The sequence below is a fragment of the Fulmarus glacialis genome, unplaced genomic scaffold, assembly GCF_000690835.1.
Source record: "Fulmarus glacialis isolate BGI_N327 unplaced genomic scaffold, ASM69083v1 scaffold14737, whole genome shotgun sequence".
Taxonomy (NCBI): domain Eukaryota; kingdom Metazoa; phylum Chordata; class Aves; order Procellariiformes; family Procellariidae; genus Fulmarus; species Fulmarus glacialis.
Window position 1 is genome coordinate 1 of NW_009222711.1, and position 18,270 is coordinate 18,270.

The 18,270-nt window shown below is 38.6% G+C and overlaps 1 protein-coding gene across 1 annotated transcript; it reads right to left on the reverse strand.

Moving 5' to 3' along the window:
- Positions 1 to 847: 847 nt before the first annotated feature.
- Positions 848 to 18,004, reverse strand: LOC104079500 (coiled-coil domain-containing protein 169-like; the record flags this gene model as incomplete). The annotated part of the gene is given in 6 exon segments (XM_009581557.1): positions 848 to 901; positions 1,106 to 1,204; positions 15,673 to 15,713; positions 15,806 to 15,916; positions 16,361 to 16,443; positions 17,853 to 18,004. Coding segments are annotated over 6 exon segments (540 nt in total), but the record flags the coding sequence as incomplete, so codon positions are not given.
- Positions 18,005 to 18,270: the final 266 nt, after the last annotated feature.

Here is an 18,270-nt window from a genome sequence, read left to right on the forward strand (position 1 = left end):
GCTGGAAAGTTAGTTTAAGCAATTCTTTCAGCTTTCCCAAAGCAGCAATGAACCACATAAGAGAATCAGTTGCCCGCTGTGCAAACACATGGAAACACTGCTAATTACAGCCTTTCACCCCAGTTAGCTATGACAGGGCTTCAGTGACAGTCATTCCTGAGTATCACACTAAGCTATTACTTTTACATTATTCAGGAATTAAGAGTGCTTTCAGAATAAAAAGTACTAGAAATCTTTACAGATTCATTTACAGGTTCGTTCAGTTTGTAGTATCAACTTTTATGTATTGCATAATTTGCAGCAATAAAATTTAACTTCTGATTTCACAAAAACAAGGTATCTTATCCCTTATCTTAAAAATTTAATTGAAATATGTGCTGTATTGTCATTCTGAGCTGACTGGCTAGTTTGTCTTTAAAAGAAAAAAGGGGAAATAAGATAAAGAGGAAATGCTACTTAAGGTGGGTATCACTACCGCTAATAATTTGGTTCAGTTCTTTTCAACTGAAACATTAAACTAGCATAGCAGTCTTGTGACTAATGGATAGGCAAGCAAGTATCAGAAAATTGCTTCAGCTTTCTCAGTTAAGGGCACTTTGACTATCCTTGGGAACAATGAAACTCCAATTGATACAAAAGCAAAAAAAAGTATTTAAAAATAAATAAACTGTAGCAATCTTTCAATTTCTAGCTCTTCAAATTTTTAAAAAGCAGCTTTTGTAATGGATTTGGTAGATGAATTAAGTGATAAAAGACTTTGACCTAATGGCATTAACAGATGCTGTTGCTATATTAAGAAAGCATAATGATTTTTAAAAGCTATTGAGTCGCACAGTTTTTTTCTTACCTGTAAGATCTCTGAGAGGTACATGCGCCGCCCATCATTAGCTTTGTGGTAAGCCTACATTTAAAATAAGGGATATAGGCTACCATTAAGCAAAGTATTTTAAAAGTTGAATCATACAGGAAGAAACAAATATACAGCAGAACTTTTTTCCAGTGATATATGTTGTAGAACTATTCTATTGTGTGTTCCACACACATTGTCTGTTTGTCAGACAACATAACGGCTTTTATATATTAGAGGCATACAGTGATTACAAACCTTTGCTTCTTGTTCCAGTCTAAGTTCATAGTCTTTTAGCTGATTCTGGAGGCTTTTCTTCTCTTCTTCTAGTTGTTTAAGAACCTCCTTTAAGGAACCCTGTGGTTATAGTAAATAAAACAGTGTTTTACAAATATTTCCATTCTGTATAAAAATATCATCACCGTAGCCCTCATTTGTCAAGCATTATGATGTTTGTCATTCTATTTGCTTCTTGTGCACTTTTTGTTTACATGGTTCCGCCTGGCACACTGCAGAGACAAAAGCAATTAACCATATGCTACAATTATCAGTTACGCACTACACATTTCCACTGTGTTAAAATAATACAGATACGGTTTTCCACACTGCTGCTCCTTGATAGATTAGCAAAGTCACCTTGGGGTGACCAGCCAGAATTGCTCCTTACTTCTAACCAAAGTTCACTCTGATGGCTCCTTTTTAGTAGGAGGAAGATTTCAGATCTCAGCTGCACATCCATTTTCAAACCACTTGCCGAGAGAGCTGTTGGACTGGCTGAAGAGGCACATGGGATGTCAAAGGTAACCCATAACAACTTGGCCAGAAAGCAGTATTTTGTGAAGATACTGTCTGTCTTAGGTGTGTAGCCATTTACCTAGTCCAAAATTGGGATAAGCTAGAGTAACAATGGTAGAGTCCATTTTTGGTTACTGGCACTGGCCAGTTCTTTGTTTGCTGTGTAGTGGCAGTAGAACGCACACCTAAGCAGGTCCTCCTCCCTTTCTAACACTGCTTCTCATAATCCCCTTCATAAATTGATCCACTCCATCCAGTAGCGACATTCTTATTGGGAGGCTCTAATAGTAGATAGCTTTTTTAATTCCTTGCCTCAAATTATTCAAGGTCAGTTTATACCTGTTTGTTCTTGTACTGAAATTATCTTTAAGATAACTGCTCTTCTTCCTCCCTGGTATTTGCCCCCAGCATGCAGAGACAGAAAACAGGAAAATATTTTTTCAATATTCATTTAACTAGGATAAATAAGCTGAGCTGAGACCATATAAAAATGGTCTCTCACATAGCAGGCTGTCCTTTCATCTAATCGTCACAGTAACCCCTTTGTACACCAGGCTGGAGCTCAACCTTCTTGCGGTTGGAGAACAGAACCGTACTGGAGTATGCACTACTCCAGAAGCCATCTCACTGCCTTGAGCAATGTCAGTAATAGTTCTTTATCTGTATAGAGAAATTTTAGGATTGCATTTTCCTTTTTCACAGCTGCACAGTGATGGTCACAGTCAATATGGGATCAGCTGGAATACACAGATTCTCTTCTGCAGCTATGTCAAAGTGATCAGTTCTCAATTCATAACAGAATTTGTTTACTATTTCCTAAATCCTTTGGTCTAACTACCAAATTTTAATCCCATTTTTAATAATCTAGTCTTCAGTGTCATTCTGCTTCTAAACAACATCCAGATCCCTATTATATTACATAATTGGTATCAGGAAAAAGATATCATAATCTATTTCTACTTTGTGTATCAAGGTCATGCATTAAATGTTAAGATTAGTCCTAAACCTGGTCCTGGAAGAACTCTGCTTCTCCTCTCCCAGGAGCCTCCTTCACTAGTCACCACCATCTTCTATTTGCCAGCTCTTTATTCCTTCAACAAATCTACTAATTTTCATTTTCTCCAAATTAATCAGTCACTTCCCATGTGACACAGTATCTTTATCAGAGGTCACAGTGAACAAGATTACTATATTTATTGTGACAACAAATCTATTGTTTCATCACAGAATGTCAACAGGTTTGCCCACCATGAGCCACTTTGAATAAATCCGTTTTCAATCTGGTTTTGCAACAGTTATTCCTCTCTATCTTAAAACTAAAAAAAAAGATTTGCTTTTCTCCAATGCACACAATGCCATCATCCACAGCTTTATTAAAACCACTTGCTATCAGATCAGTGATGTAGCAAGCCAGTTCTTTCAGAATCCTAAGGTATGGATTACCCATTTCCCTCAATTTAAGCATATCCAGCTCCTTGAGTTTTTCTTGGGATTTGGTTACTGTCATTTCCTCTTCCAAGCACTTGCTGTCATTAGCGGTATCCTCCTTTGTCCTGCATTTTATTGTTTCTGCCTTCACTGAAAACTTAGGCAATATATACATGTTTAATTTAAAATGAATGAATTGATGATCACTTGATCTGACAGTTTTTATGATGGGCTTTTCTGTAATGTTCTAGATTTTCAAAATCTAAAGCACCATTCCCTCCTTTTTATCCAGTATTTTCTTACAAAATGTGTTAACTACCACATCCACTGAGATCTGTGCCTCATCATTATTACTAGCACTTGGTTTTCAGTCTTTATTTACAAGTATCACATATGATACAATTTCTGGAAATAATCTAATAATATTATATCCAAATTCATCCATCCAAATTTTATATTTATATCTATATTTGACTGTATGGATGGGGTTCAGTCTGAGGTGAGGATATCTACATTTGAGTGTCCATATGCGAACTAAGCTCCTACTAAGAGTCACAGACAATACTGTGATGTGCAGAGATTCATTCAGCTGAGCAGCTAAAGAGCTCAACTCAGTTGCCATCTGAGATGCCCTAGAGTGTCCAAGACATTCATGTGTGGCAGATATTACACGGGTTACAGGAGACACATGTCCTTCTGGAGCAGCAGTGGGCTACTCTGCACTGAAACACCTGCAAGTCCGTTTGTTTACACAACTATTCCACTGAAGATGCCTACTTAGATAAATCTAGATACAACTCTCTATACTCAGCTGACTGTATTAATTAGACCTGCACTGCCTGTAGTAGGAATTAAAGATCTAGTCAAGAGGTAGGCATCTACATATGGAAAAGAAAATATTGGTGTCCTAATATTTAAGTGAGTCATATTGTTTCAACATATATTTCAATATTATTTCCCAATATTATTGTGATTAAAATTTGTTTTCCTATCCATCCTCAAGATGAATTAATCCAAACAGATAATGAAGAAAGAACTAACATTAATGTAAAAGTCTCTCACGTCTGCTACATACTACATCTATCTCTGTTTTCATCTTTCCTGCCAAGTGCATACCTTTAATACTTGTTATTCTCTCATCTTTTCATTATCAATGTTATTACATTTCAGGCTAGTCAGGTTCTTCCATTTGTCTGCTTAGGCCCCCTGTGTAAAATAAGTGTCTGTTTCAGAATTTTTGTTTCTTTTTATTTCTAACTCAAGCATCTCCCTAGTCAGAATAGCTGAATCCTTTCACTTTCTGTACTGACTAGCTGACCATTGCCTTAATAATCAGTTATTTCTTCTCATGACCTTTGCTCATGCTTTGCTATGCCTGTATTTACCAGATTTTCCTGGTAAACATGGAAAGGAAGATAATATGACTCTTTCCAAATATTGTCCCCTTCTTTTTTCACGGAAATTTTTCCCTATTTATCCTGCAAACCTCAGATCCAGAAGGCCAGTGTGCATGTGTGGTCTATTTCTCAGAGAGTTTATGAATGCTTACTAATGGTAAAAAAATCCCAAACCTAATTTAAGCCTTAAGGGATCAATACTGGGTCCGGTCCTGTTTAACATCTTCATTAATGATCTGGATGATGGGGCAGAGCATCCCCTCAGGAAGGTTACAGACAACACCAAACTGGGAGGAGTGACTGATATGCCAGAGGGTCATGTCGCTACCCAGAGGGACCTCAACAGGCTGGAAAAACAGGCTGACAGGAACTTCATGAAGTTGAACAAGGAGAAGTCCAAAGTCCTGCACCTGGGGAGGAACAACCCCATGAACTGATATATGCTGGAAGCTGCCCAGCTGGAAAGCAGCATGGTAGAAAAGGACCTGGGGGTCCTGGTGGACAACAAGTTGAACATGAGCCAGCAATGTGCCCTTGTTGCAAAGAAGGCCAATGTTATCCTGGGCTGAATTAGGCAAAGCATTGCCAGCAGGTTGATGGAGGTGATCCTTCCCCTCTACTCAGCACTGGTGAGGCCACACCTGGAGTACTGTGTCCAGTTCTGGGCTCCCCAGTACAAGAGAGACATGGACATACTGGAGAGAGTTCAATGAAGAGCCACAAGGATGATTAAGAGACTGGATCACCCCTCCTATGAGGAAAGGCTGAGAGAGCTGGGACTGTTCAGCCTAGAGAAGAGAAGGCTGAGGGGGGGATCTAATTAATATATATAATTACCTGGAGGGAGGGTGCAAAGAGGACAGATCTAGGCTCTTTTCAGTGGTGCCAGGACATGAGGCAATGGGCACAAGCTGAAACACAGGAAGTTTCCTCTGAACATCAGGAAACACTTTTTTACTGTGAGAGTGACCAATCACTGGAATAGGTTGCCCAGGGAAGTTGTGAAGTCTCCCTCCTTAGAGATATTAAAAAAACGTCTAGATGTGATCCTGGGCAACTGGCTCTAAGTGGCCCTGCTTGAGCAGGGGGGTTGGAGGTCCCTTCCATCCTCAACAATTCTGGGATTCTGTGACCTTCATTTTATTGTTACAACTGTGCCTTCCATCTCTCAGTCAGTACCTTGGTCAGACCAGTTCAACTTCCACTTTTTTGGGCATCCATCCAGCTTAGCACAGTCTTCTTTGGTCTGTTCCAGAGTAAACTTGAAAATGTCATTTGTCATTACACGAAAGCTTATGTCATTCTTTTAAGAGCATTTGCATCTCAGGTCCATAACTTATGGCCTTGACTTTGTACATCATCAAGCCGTTCTATTTTCTGGATGTCTAAAGTGATAGTCCTACCAATGGTTTCTAAGAGATAGCCACCAAACATATACATCTGCCTCTTACATCTCCCTGTTTGAAATCTCCAGTCTTCTCCTTTCTAGCATATGCAGATCATTGCATCTTTTATTCTTTTTCATAATTTTCTGTACAACATGTTACTTATTCGGCTCCAAATTTTATTTTTCTGGCTGTTACTGAGATTTCCCTAGGAATGATTTCCATTAAAGTCAAGATTTTGCAGGAGCACGGCAAAAGGCACAATACTTTTAAAACATTTTGCCAAGAGAGAATAACCCCTCCCAGTGTTTAAAAAAAAAAAAAAAAGAGATACAGAAGAGCTATATCTTTCAAGAATGTTTTGCATATGACTGAACTGTTATTAACTTTAATGTTATAACAGACACACTGGAGACATGAAAAAAATTGGGGTTTTTTGGTTTTTTTCCTAATTAAAGCAGAAGTATCTTGTATTCAGATGAAATCTTTGTCCTAATACAGAAGGCTCCTACAGTCAATACAGTCAACATTGGCCAATTCAAGGAGAAAACATAAGCTGCAGATTAAAGAGAAGATTTGGCTAAATTCCACTAGGGTGGTCATGTGCTATTTCATTACAACATCAGTGTCTGTACAAAATTAAACAAGACAGATAGAGAAGGCCTCGGCACTGTCAAGCTAGGAAACTAATTTTTTTTGCCTTCTTGACCTGACTGCACATTAATGATTATAACCATGTGACAGCGTATTTTGTACAACATATTTTGTACCACCTACAATGTAATTTGTACCACCTACAATGTATTTTGTACCACCATAGTAAGCTTAAATACAGTAAATACAGAAGTTCATGCTGTTCTCCAGGTTTGTTCTATGTAAATCCACAGCCCACTATTTATTTCCTCACTAGATTGTCCATCAGTGTTATGTAAGACAGCAAGACTTGGTGTTGCAGCTGTTAGTCACAACAGAGCAATTTGGTATCTCCTCAGTGATGGTACTCATCTGATTTCTTTGAGTTCTTTCACCTACAAAGTAAACTACTTTTAGATCTTTTTTTATTTAATCTTTTCAGAAATGCTGTCTATTTTTTGCTGCCAGTGCAGCTGGACCTGGGCTTTCATTCAGCTCTGAAGAAAGGATGATATCCAACCACAAACAAACAAACAGAGCACTACACTGCTTCTGATGAGCAAGCAGACGGAAATAGACTGATAATGTGACTAAAGTATACAGTTACTATCCCTACAGTATCTGGGTGCCTCATAATTTGTAATGTACCTATGCTTACCATTCTCCTGTGAAATAAGAAAGTTATAAATTACTCCCAATTTACAGATTGGGAAGTGAAGCCCAAAATCAAAAAGGGACTAGAGCCTAAATTGCACTTCAGGCAGAATTTAACATCCTAATACTAATAAAACAATCTATGCAATGTCTTACATTCTTCACATCTGGTTTTGTCATATAATTTAGGTAGGCATCTGAGCTGTTGCTATTATGTTTGCCCATAAGCTCAAGCTTAATCAAGCTGCTTAGTTTGCTTCTGAAAGCTTTTATGGAGTCTCAAAGCAACACTTCCTGGTGGTCATCTCCCTAATGGGGCACAACCTGAGAGGCATACTCCACCCACATTACATGAGGAAGGAATCCTCTTCTGTCTAACAGCCTAAAAATTAATCCACAAAGAAATCAGATGAGTTACATTTTAGTCCTCTGCCACCCTAAGAGCTTGAATTCTCATATCTCATATCCTGAGAGTGCCCTTGCCATCATACTTAACTAGTGCTGAGAAAATTTTTGAAGCCACGCCGTTAATCAGTCAGAAATAAAAATTTACATGGGTGGAGAAGGAACAAGTGAGAAAGGCTGCATGGTCATGCCTACGTCTGGAAAGGAGGTAGCATTTCAGACACAATTCTTGGGTTTTCTTACCAACTTCCCATCGGTTTTCCATCTCTACTACGCACTCTGTTGTGAATCCCAATGTAGCTGCCTTTCTCCCAGTTAATACCTAGGAAACTGAGGCAGCTAACTCAGCTTTCTGACTTCTGTTCCTGTGTCCATGCACCTAATTGATGATGCAGAGCTCAGTATGGCAATACTGAAGTTCTTATGGGAATCTAGCGACACAGACGTTCCTACTCAACTAAAAGACCTCTCCAAGTCCCCAACCACTATAAAATGCAATTTCAAAAACAGACACAAGAAAATTTTAAATGGTAAAACTTCAAAGAGGTTCTAGAGACCCACTTTAGCCAGGATTGGTTGTAAGTTACCTCCCACCCCTACTTTCAAGGTGGAACTACTTGAGACCTTATATATCTGAAGTCTTTAGCTGCTGCACAACAATACAAATCAAGAAGTGAGAAACACCAGCATATGAATTCAGCCAAATCATTAAGGGCTGGATTTGCCTTTCCTGAATTCTGTGGGAAGTAAGCAAAAAGAAACCTCACTGAAACAGATTCAATTCTTGACGCGTATGGTTGTATGATCAGCTTAGTGCTTAATACAGTAAAACAACACAAAAGAAAAAGCTCACAGAAAACAGAGTTTAAAGCATACAGTAACACAGACTTGTAGCAGAGTTCTTGGAGCACAGAAAAGCTTCAATACAAAACAAGGACCAGTGAGAGCTCAAGAAAACCAGGAGTCTCCCAGGTATGCAGCACTCCCCCAGAAAGAGAAATTGCCAACAAAACTCCAGGATGAACCAGTAAAATAAATTCTGAAAAAGCTTTTTAGAAGTCGTTTAACTGAATATTGAAATGTTTTTTTTAAGTTAGATTTATTACAGGTTCTTCTACTAAGCCTTGAATAGCTGGACAATGTATTCCTGAAAAGGAGACATAAGCTGACTAAGGGATTTAACTTGAATTTAAGATCCTTAGTTTTCACTAAGTCGTCCATGTCAAGCCACTCTGAGCAAGCTGGTAAGCTAAAAGACACACTGATATTTTAAATGAAAACTTTCTTTATGTAACGGAATTTTGCAGGGCTTAGCAAGATTCACTCTCAGAGCAATGATACATTAAGGCTTGCGTCCAGCAGTGACCAAAGCCCAGCATTTCACAAAGGGAACACCAATTCTCCAGTTCTTTTTTTCACACAATTTCCTTTTCATTCGACTGAAGTTACATATTTGGTTTAACACTTGCCAGAAAATGAAATTATACAGAATGATACTGCAGCTGAATTTTAAGGCCACCCACATAAGTTGCTCTCACTCTGGATTTTTCCTTGCCCTGCTACCAGTGGCAACAGAGGTGACAATTTCTATCAATCATTTCACAACAGACAAGCTGACAAATCCATGACATCATCAAAAGGCTCAAACTTGCTTTCATAAGAGCCTGGCTCATGGACACTATTAATCCTTTGCTTCAGCTCTAACCCTCTTCAACTTTTCTCCGTGAATTAGAACAGAAGCAATACATCTGTCAGTCGTGTAGAAAAAAAACAACACAAGAAGCCTTTGGAATCCATTCTACTTGACATTTTAAATCAAATGAAGTTTTGTTTAGAAAATACACTCCCTTCCCTCCAACACTAAGAGCTGACATTCATCAGCTGATTTAGCTGAACCTTTTAACATATCATTTTAAACTCACCAAGAGCAAAAAGCAATACTACATCTTCAGTTTTACTGTAATGGAAGTTAATTTTATGTTGATATCAATGAACTCACTAGTTATATATTACTGAAAAAATGATACATGAAAATTATTTAGCATCGCATATATCTACATACAATATGCACTCCATATATATACAATGGATCCTGTAAGGGCTTCAGTATAGGTGAAGAAGAAAGGCTCCCTGTGCTTGCCTAAATGCCAAGTGCCCCCTTGTGGTTACCATCATCTTTATATTCGAAACCAGACCAAGAGTTGAACTACATGAACGCAGTGTGTCCTGTTCACACCAGACATTGGCAATGGCCAGGGTGAAGAAATCAGCCTGGAGACTTGTTGGAAAGTTCAGGCTCCTTTAGTGTAATAGGTGTGGGACCCTAAATCCTTATGTCAGTGGTCTCCACAGCATAGCTCATAGAGGTTATCTGCTGACTTGGGAGGAGGAAGTTAAAACGGATTCCTCCATTGCTGTGGTTGAGATTGACAGAACAAGTTGTTGCTGACCCTGAAACGTTTCACTCAGTATCTCTCCTGATAGGCCTGAAAAAGGCCAGAGATAGCTTCCTTATACATTTTCTCTGGAAGATATCCCAGGATCCCAGTCAATTGCTAAGGAATTCTTGAGAACAGCCAGCTAATAACGTCACTTGACTACAAGATTTTTTTCCCTGATTGTTTTCTTTGAAATACAAAGTGTGTTCTGCCTCTGGGAATACCACAAAGTGATTTGAGTAAAATAGTCTGCTGGTTTGTGCAAAGCCACCAGGAGGAACAACTGATGCCAACATGACAAGGAAAGGAAAAAATGCAAATCAAAAAGGTCTCTTGGAGGCATCCAAAATACTTGTCCTAGGTCAGATGAAAGGAGTAGGAAGGGGAAGTCTGTGAGGAGGGCAGGACAGTCAGACCAGACTACAGAACTTTCTCCAAAATACTTCCAAGTTTCACGAAAAGACAGGATACCAGATTTCTTCCTCCCATAGAGCTACTGGTGACTTAATCCAGCAAAAGCAACAAGGTTCATTTAACAGTGACTTACTAGGAGAATTGTAACATTTCCTATGCCATTATAAAGTGCTGATGTTCCCTATAGGCAGTTATCAACACCTACTGAAATACAAAGTCTTCGTTGCATGTTTTCATAAACTCAAGATTCCCCTCCTGTCATGTTGCCAATGCCTTCTCCAGTTTGACGCTGCCACACATTCTGCTTACAGTTTAAAACTGACAGCAAAAACCCTGAGGTGGTCCTGTGAGGGTCTCAGTTCTGTGGTCACTGTGCTTTCAGAAAGGCAGCTTTGCAAAGCAAGTATCTGGCCCTTAATGTCAGAATTTTCTTAGCTATGGTGCTGGACATTCCTGAAAATGGTGATTTATCACAGAAACCTTGGTTCCTTGGCTATCTTAATAAGAGCGTTGCTAAGGCAATGCTATCAGGACTGTGCTCTTCTGAACTGATTTTGCAGTATGCTTTTCAGTATTTGCATACTAAAGTTGCTATCTAGGGATTCTTTCTTGCAGAAATGGTGAGAGAGAAAGGAACAATTTTCTTTCTGCTTATATGGGAAATTATGCTTAGCAGAGAGCATGTATTTCACCAAAACTCATTTAATGAAAAAATGTGAACAAATGAATGCAGCATGTTTAAGAGAGGCAAGTAAAATTCACATCATGTTATACTTTAGAGAGAAGGCATTCCTTCAGTAATTATTTCTGAAGTACTGTATGACATTTGTATTATTTATTTGGGCCCCTCACTACAAGAAGGACATTGAGGTGCTGGAGCGTATCCAGAGAAGGGCAACGAAGCTGGTGAAGGGTCTGGAGAACAAGTCTTATGAGGAGCGGCTGCGGGAACTGGGGCTTTTTAGCCTGGAGAAGAGGAGGCTGAGGGTGGACGTCATCGTGCTCTACAACTACCTGAAAGGAGGTTGTAGCGAGGTGGGGGTTGGTCTCTTCTCCCAAGTAACTAGCGCCAGGATGAGAGCAAATGGCCTCAAGTTGCACCAGGGGAGGTTTAGCCTGGACATTAGGAAAAACTTCTTTACTGAAAGAGTGGTCAGGCCTTGGAACAGGCTGCCCAGGGAAATGGTGGAGTCACCATCCCTGGAAGTTTTTAAAAGACGTGTAGATGAGGCGCTTAGGGACATGGTTTAGTGGGCATGGTGGTGTTGGGTTAATGGTTGGACTTGATGATCTTAGAGGTCTTTTCCAACCTTAATGATTCTATAATTCTATGATTCTATGATATGGACATAAAGGAAATTACTGACTAAACAGTTTTCACTGTTGGAACTCCCTTGTGGTTGTCACTGTTTAGGTTATTTTTAATCTGCCCTCAGTACACAAAAATTATTTTCTAAACCCTGGCTGTAAAAATTTGTGTGTTCAAGGTATTGGTTCTGCATTTACTGTCATGTGACACGTACATGATTTTTTTGAAACAAAAAAAAAGAATTATCTCAAGTCAGTATAAGGACTTCAGAATCATAATTGTATATTTAAATGGTTTAGGGGTGTTTATAATAGCAAGGAATCATTCATCAGTACAATTCTAATTCTAAAGCAAAAATAGTGCAAGCCATCTGCAACAATTATTGCAGTTTATCAACCCAGAAAATCCTCTGTGCTTCCTTGTTCATCACTCCAGAATTTGCATTTGTATTCTTCTCTTTCACTCAGGTTTTTATAGCTTGCTGACTGCCAGGATCCTTGATGACTAATCTTTTTTTAATTTCCCTGTAGTGCTTGATATCGAGAAAATATTTTATGCTACCTATCTCTAAATGGGATGAATTACTCTATGGACATGTTTTTCTCCTTCTATTGACTATTGTAGGACCTTAAATGACTAGCTGAGTGAGATAAATCTCTTTAGTATCTTTGAGATATCTCCTCTTAAATACAGCTGAAATTGCATAGGAAGTTAAGAATTATTAGAGGTCCTTCTAATAACTCTAACTGCATAATTCTAACTTCCTTGGGAACATAGGTTAAAAAGACTTGCAAATACTATTTAATTTTCTAAATATGTTACTCAAAACAAAATCTACTGTCTACTGTTGCCATATTCTAGAAATTGCATCATCTTGTTGGACGAATCACTTTGCCATCTTTCCACAGAGTTTCATATGCAACTCCAAGTTGAAAGCTGAATATCATAGTGTACTTTTGATTTAACACACACACACACACAATTTCATATATACCCACTCTCAGCACTTTTACTTTGAGCAAATGTAGATTGATGACTGGCTGCAAAGCTCTTTGTTTTTCTACACCCACTCACCACATCTGCTCTTTATTCTCATCTGTGGAGAAGTTAAATATTCCCCCCTACTCCCCTGAACAACTTTCAGAAACATAAAAAGGATTTGGATAAACCTATATGCTTAAACACCACAAAATGATCTGTGTATTTTTTTACCAATGTTTTATGTCCTAAAATTCAAAAGAAAAAAAAGCAGCTCTGCATTCTCCGAGAGTATCTGTAAATATACACTGACTTTTCTGATAGCTTCAGTGAAAAAAAAAAAACAGCTAAGCCCACAAAATACATCTATTTTCTTCCCCTCTTTCCATCTCCCAAAAATCAAAACAAGGAAAAATGAAACATTTCACTAAATCCCTAAGCACTTTTTTTCCCCTCTGGCTAGCAAACAGAAGAATGTATTCACTCTAAGCTGGAAGGCTGAAGGAAGGACTTAAAACTGCTGAAGAAAATCCTACAGCATGGCACATGGGCTCCAGACTTCCCTAGGTGTCACTGAGTAAGTCTAGGACTCTTCAAACTGTCTTCTAGACTCCTTCTAGCAGTATGAATCTTTCAGTTGTGCTGTCATTCTTTCCTTTGTGGGAACAGTAATCAAACCCCTCAGAACCACAGCTCATAGGTGAGGAGGCAAGTCAGTATTTAGTAGGGATTAGAAATGTACTGGATTGGTGCAGCCCAGCTGCTGGTAAAGGAGATTACCTTACTGGTAATGACTCTTCAAGTGCTTGGCAAGGTGTAATTGGATTTGTTAAGAGTGTACTAGCAATTGGATGGAAATAAACACTTCTAATACTGTAAGCATGCATGCCAGTTGGTGCTTTACAGGCTGACAGGAATAACATTGTCTGAAGCAGACTCTACTGTAAATTTTCTAGATCAATGTTCTGTCCTCAAGACTTTTCTTCAAATATAATCCCAGTTGTATTTTCAAATCAACTCCATGAAACAGGGAAGTGGGATGGGAAAGATTTTGTTCTCTTTTTAATTAACGTTTTAAAAAAAATATCCTGCCAGCCTAGAAAATACCATGGTCTTCAGGACAGTACTAAAACTGGCAAGAATGTTTACCATCTGAAAACGATGGATCAGATCAGAAAGAGCAGTTAATTATTCACACCCTGCTTACAACAGATAATCATTCCCACTAACAGGGCATGCAGCCTCCTCTAGGCTCAGTAAACTCCCATTGATCTTCAGAATCTGAAGTACAAAAAAGTAAGATGGAAACACTTCTGAAGGCATAAGCAACTGGAATAAAAATTGTAAGAGCCCTGCCTCGTTCATTATTCCTGCTTATGTTACAAGACATTATCACATCTTTATCTGCCCTCCTTATCTCTAAAAGTGGGTAAGAAGCAGAAAAGTTCTCAAAGTAAAAGATTTCAGCAGATGTCAGACTAAGGAAAAAGTCCTGAATCTAAAATTGTTTTCACTTCATTTACTACTTTAGAAGACTAAATGGCCAAAATATTTGCTGGGTTTTTCTTGCCATTTTCTCCTCAAGATCACAGAAAAATGTTTTATGCTTTGTTGAAATACAGGTCATGAAATATGAATGTATTAAGAAATAAAATTTAAAAAATGAAAACAGGTACTTCCTTTGGTGTTACAAAAATGGTGTATTTACTGTACAATGAGAAATTTTCCTGTAACTTTATTATGTAAAATGTTACTGCAGCTTATTCGTCTATGTTATCACAATTGATACAAATCTGGGAGTAGTGACTGATACACCAGACGATTGTGTTGTCATTCAGAGGGACTTCAACAGGCTAGAGAAATAGGCAGAGAGGAATCACATGAAGTTCAGTGCAACAGGGGGAAATGCAAAGTCCTGTCCCTGAGGAGAAATAACCCCAGGCATCAGTATATGCTGCGGGACAACTGGCTGGGAAGCAGCTTGGCAGAGAACGACCTTGGGGTCCTGGTAGACAACAAAGTGACCACAAGCCAGCAATGCACTCTTGCTGCAAAGGCGGCCAGTGGCTTCCTGGGCTGCATCAGGAAGAACGTTGCCAGTAGGTTGAGGACGGTGATCCGTCCCCTCCACTCAGCACCGGTGAGGCCACACCTGGAGTGTCGTGTCCAGTTCTGGGCTCCTCACTACAAGATACAGATTTACTGCAGTGAGTCCAGCACAGGGCTGTGAAGGTGATTAAGGGACTGGAGCAGCTGACAGATGAGGAGAGGCTGAGAGAGCTGGGACTGTTCAGCCTGGCAAAGAGAAGGCCCAGGGGGATCTCTGCAATGTGTATAAATATGTGATGGAAGGGAATGAAGAAGAGGGATCCAGGCTCTTCTCAGTGGTGGTGCCCACTGAGAGGCAATGAGCACAAACTGAAACACATGAAATTCCATCTGATCACAAGAAAGCACTTTTCTTACTGTGAGAGTGGTCAAACACTGGAAGATGTTGTGGAGTCTCCATCTGCAGAGATATTAAAAACCCAACCGGGCACGATGCTGGGCAACCTGCTGTAGCTGGTCCTGCTTGAGTAGAAGGGCAGACTAGAACATCTCAAAGGGGGCGCTTCCAACCTAAATGATTCCATGATCTTGTGATCAAGGTTTAACATTTTTCCATTTATTCATGGAACTAGTCCAGCTACTCCACCTCATATGCCTTACTGCAGGTCCAACCACACAATGTTCACTCAGTCAAAAATTACACTACATGATTCTTCCCAACATTCATGTCTTACGTACCTCCTACTTAATGATTTTACTCTATACTTTATAAATTCATAAGCAACTGCATATTTGAAACAATAAAAAAGCAAGCAGGACTGACTGTTTTGGTTTCTAGACCAGGCTGCTGATATTTCCTGTCAAGAAAAAACAAGGATCATACAAGTTCTTCAATTACACTGTGATTTTTTGTTAACCAACTAAATGCCATAGTACTCACCGCAGGCATTTGGTCAAAGGTGCGAACAATGGACAATTTATCTACAAATAAGCAGAAAATGTGACCCATTGATATAATTTCAACATATAATCACTAATTCTATTGAAAAACAGTTATGAATACCCATTTCTACCTGCTGGATTGCCACGAATAAGCTCCATCTTCTCTTGAAGAATATTAATTTGCCTTTCCAGCTGTTTGTTCAATTCTACTTGTGTCTCATACCTGGTTTTCCATTCATTACCTTAAAAAGAAATACAGGGTTATTCTGTTTCCCAGATTATTTCATACCATTTCAAGTCAAAGTTAGTATTTTTTCAAACTGTTCCCACTTTTTTCTGGAGACTGAGAAAGTCTCCAGTTAGTAATCCTCATAATGAGGATTTTTGCATACAAAAGAGCTTGAAAATATAAATCAAGGGAATTTTTCACTGGCCTTACTGTGGCCAGAATATTAACCAGCTCTATGAATTCATGTTATTCATAGTCTCATTAATAATTAAAGCTAACATGCAGCATGTAGTATTCCTTAATTTCACATTTGCAACATCACACCTATAATAGTCATGTTTGAAATGGGAAAACTTAAATTTCTAAATAAAAATTTGTATCTCTGTAGGGCCTACCCCAAAAAAATTAATTTTCTGTGTTTCCGAATCAATTAGCAAGACTGTTGCAATTCACTTACCTTCATCTTCAACACAGCTAAGTCTTTTTTCCAGTTCTGTTACTGTGTTTCTCAGTTCAAATATCGAGATTTCAAGCATTTGCCTGTGGTATTTACAGAAGTCAATAAATTGGCTATTGCATTATTCTTATTATTAAAATTAAAAAGAATAAATTGAATATATTTTCAGATTAAGGATCTATTGGTCTTTCCTATGTAATTACATCATTTTGCCCATGGTTTTTTTAATGTATTTTTCTCTATGGATACTACAGTGCCTTAAAAAAAAAGAAACATTTCTACTTTGTGAATAAAATTAATTCCATAAAAAACTAAGACCAACATTTCCTAAAATTTAATAACTGTCTAGCAGATCATCAGAATTAAACAAATGTAGAGAAGACAATGACTTTAATTTTTCATCTAAAAGAAGATGCCCAAGGAATATGTTTTTTGAAACAAGAATATGCCCGAGAGATGTACTATTTGAAATTCTGAATTAATTCTTCATTTTGACTCACTGCTCAATGATTAATAGCTATTTTCTAAATTGTGCCCGTAACAAAACCAATCAAAGCATACCATGTATTACGATGATCAGAAAAGAAAGCCAGTGACTAAAGTAAGATGACTGTTACAAAAAAATACAGGAGCTAAAGCCACTGTTTTTTTCAGTACCTTAAACTTAATCTTGTGGGAAAATATATTTTTGCCCATTGGTTACTTCTGTATACTGGCTGGGCAGCCAGACAACTGACAAGTACTGGGGAAACTGGACTCTTTCTGCTTTGGAAGGTAGGACCAGAAGCAGAAGCTGGCAGAGGACTTAATCTGATGAGAGCACAACCCACCTGCATGCATCATACAATGTGCTGAATGACGCTCATCCTTTTAAACGGCAAGATGGTAGGTTAGTGTGCTACAATGAATCATATGATCTCAATCACGCCACAAGGAAATTACTGCTAACTAATTTATTGACCATATTTGTGCCAACAGCCTGGTTATTTTTGGAGATGTCTATGGAGAAATGCTCCTGCCTCTAAGATCCCAGGAAGTCAGCCCACACCAGCATAGCTGCAAGAAAAACACAACGCAACACAACGCAAGAGCAGTTTTGTCCTTTAAAGTTAAGTTTGGAAGGCCAAGATTTCAAAAAACAACCAATAGTTCTTGGGTGCCTCCATTTTTCAGTGCCCAAATTGAGATATTTCAAAATAACTGAGAACACAACTCTGCAAATAAGGCCCTTTGGAAAATGCTTTACAATACCAATATGATGATAGACATCTTTTAAATCTTAGCCTAGTTCATTAAAACATGCAAGAGAGAAAACCATTGTGCTGTCCTATTTTTGGTGTTGTTTTTTTTTTTTTAAAGGGGGGCTTCCATGTCAACATGGATCTTCTCTTCCTGAACATGCTCATGAGACATGCTCTTCAAGAAATAGTTAATTAGCCTATTAAAAATCAAAGCTCTGACAATAGAGCTGATCACTAAGAAATGGTATCACCTGTTGCACTCCTCATGCTCACATTCAGTTGGTGACATTTCTTTTCCATAGCTTGAAACATCAGATTTCAACTGAAAGCTGCAGAAGCAGAAGCAAACTACCCAATCTTAAGAAACAGAAGAGGTATGCCTGGAATGGGGAGGGCTGAAGAGCTGAAATAGCAAAGAAGTGTAAAGAAGAGTAATTTAAGGTAATTCAAGTAAGTTTTCAGTGCAAGAAACACACTGGAGCACAATAAGCCAGATCTCGAATGGCAGGGGAGAGCCTGGTCTTCTAATCCCTCCTTGCTCCATTGCTCTTTTTGTCCCTACCAATGTTAAATTAGATAGCAGGGACATAGGCAAAGAAATAATGAAAGTACTGGTAACTTGCTGGAGACAAAAAGGGTGTGGTGAAGCAAAAGCTAAGACTTGAAACA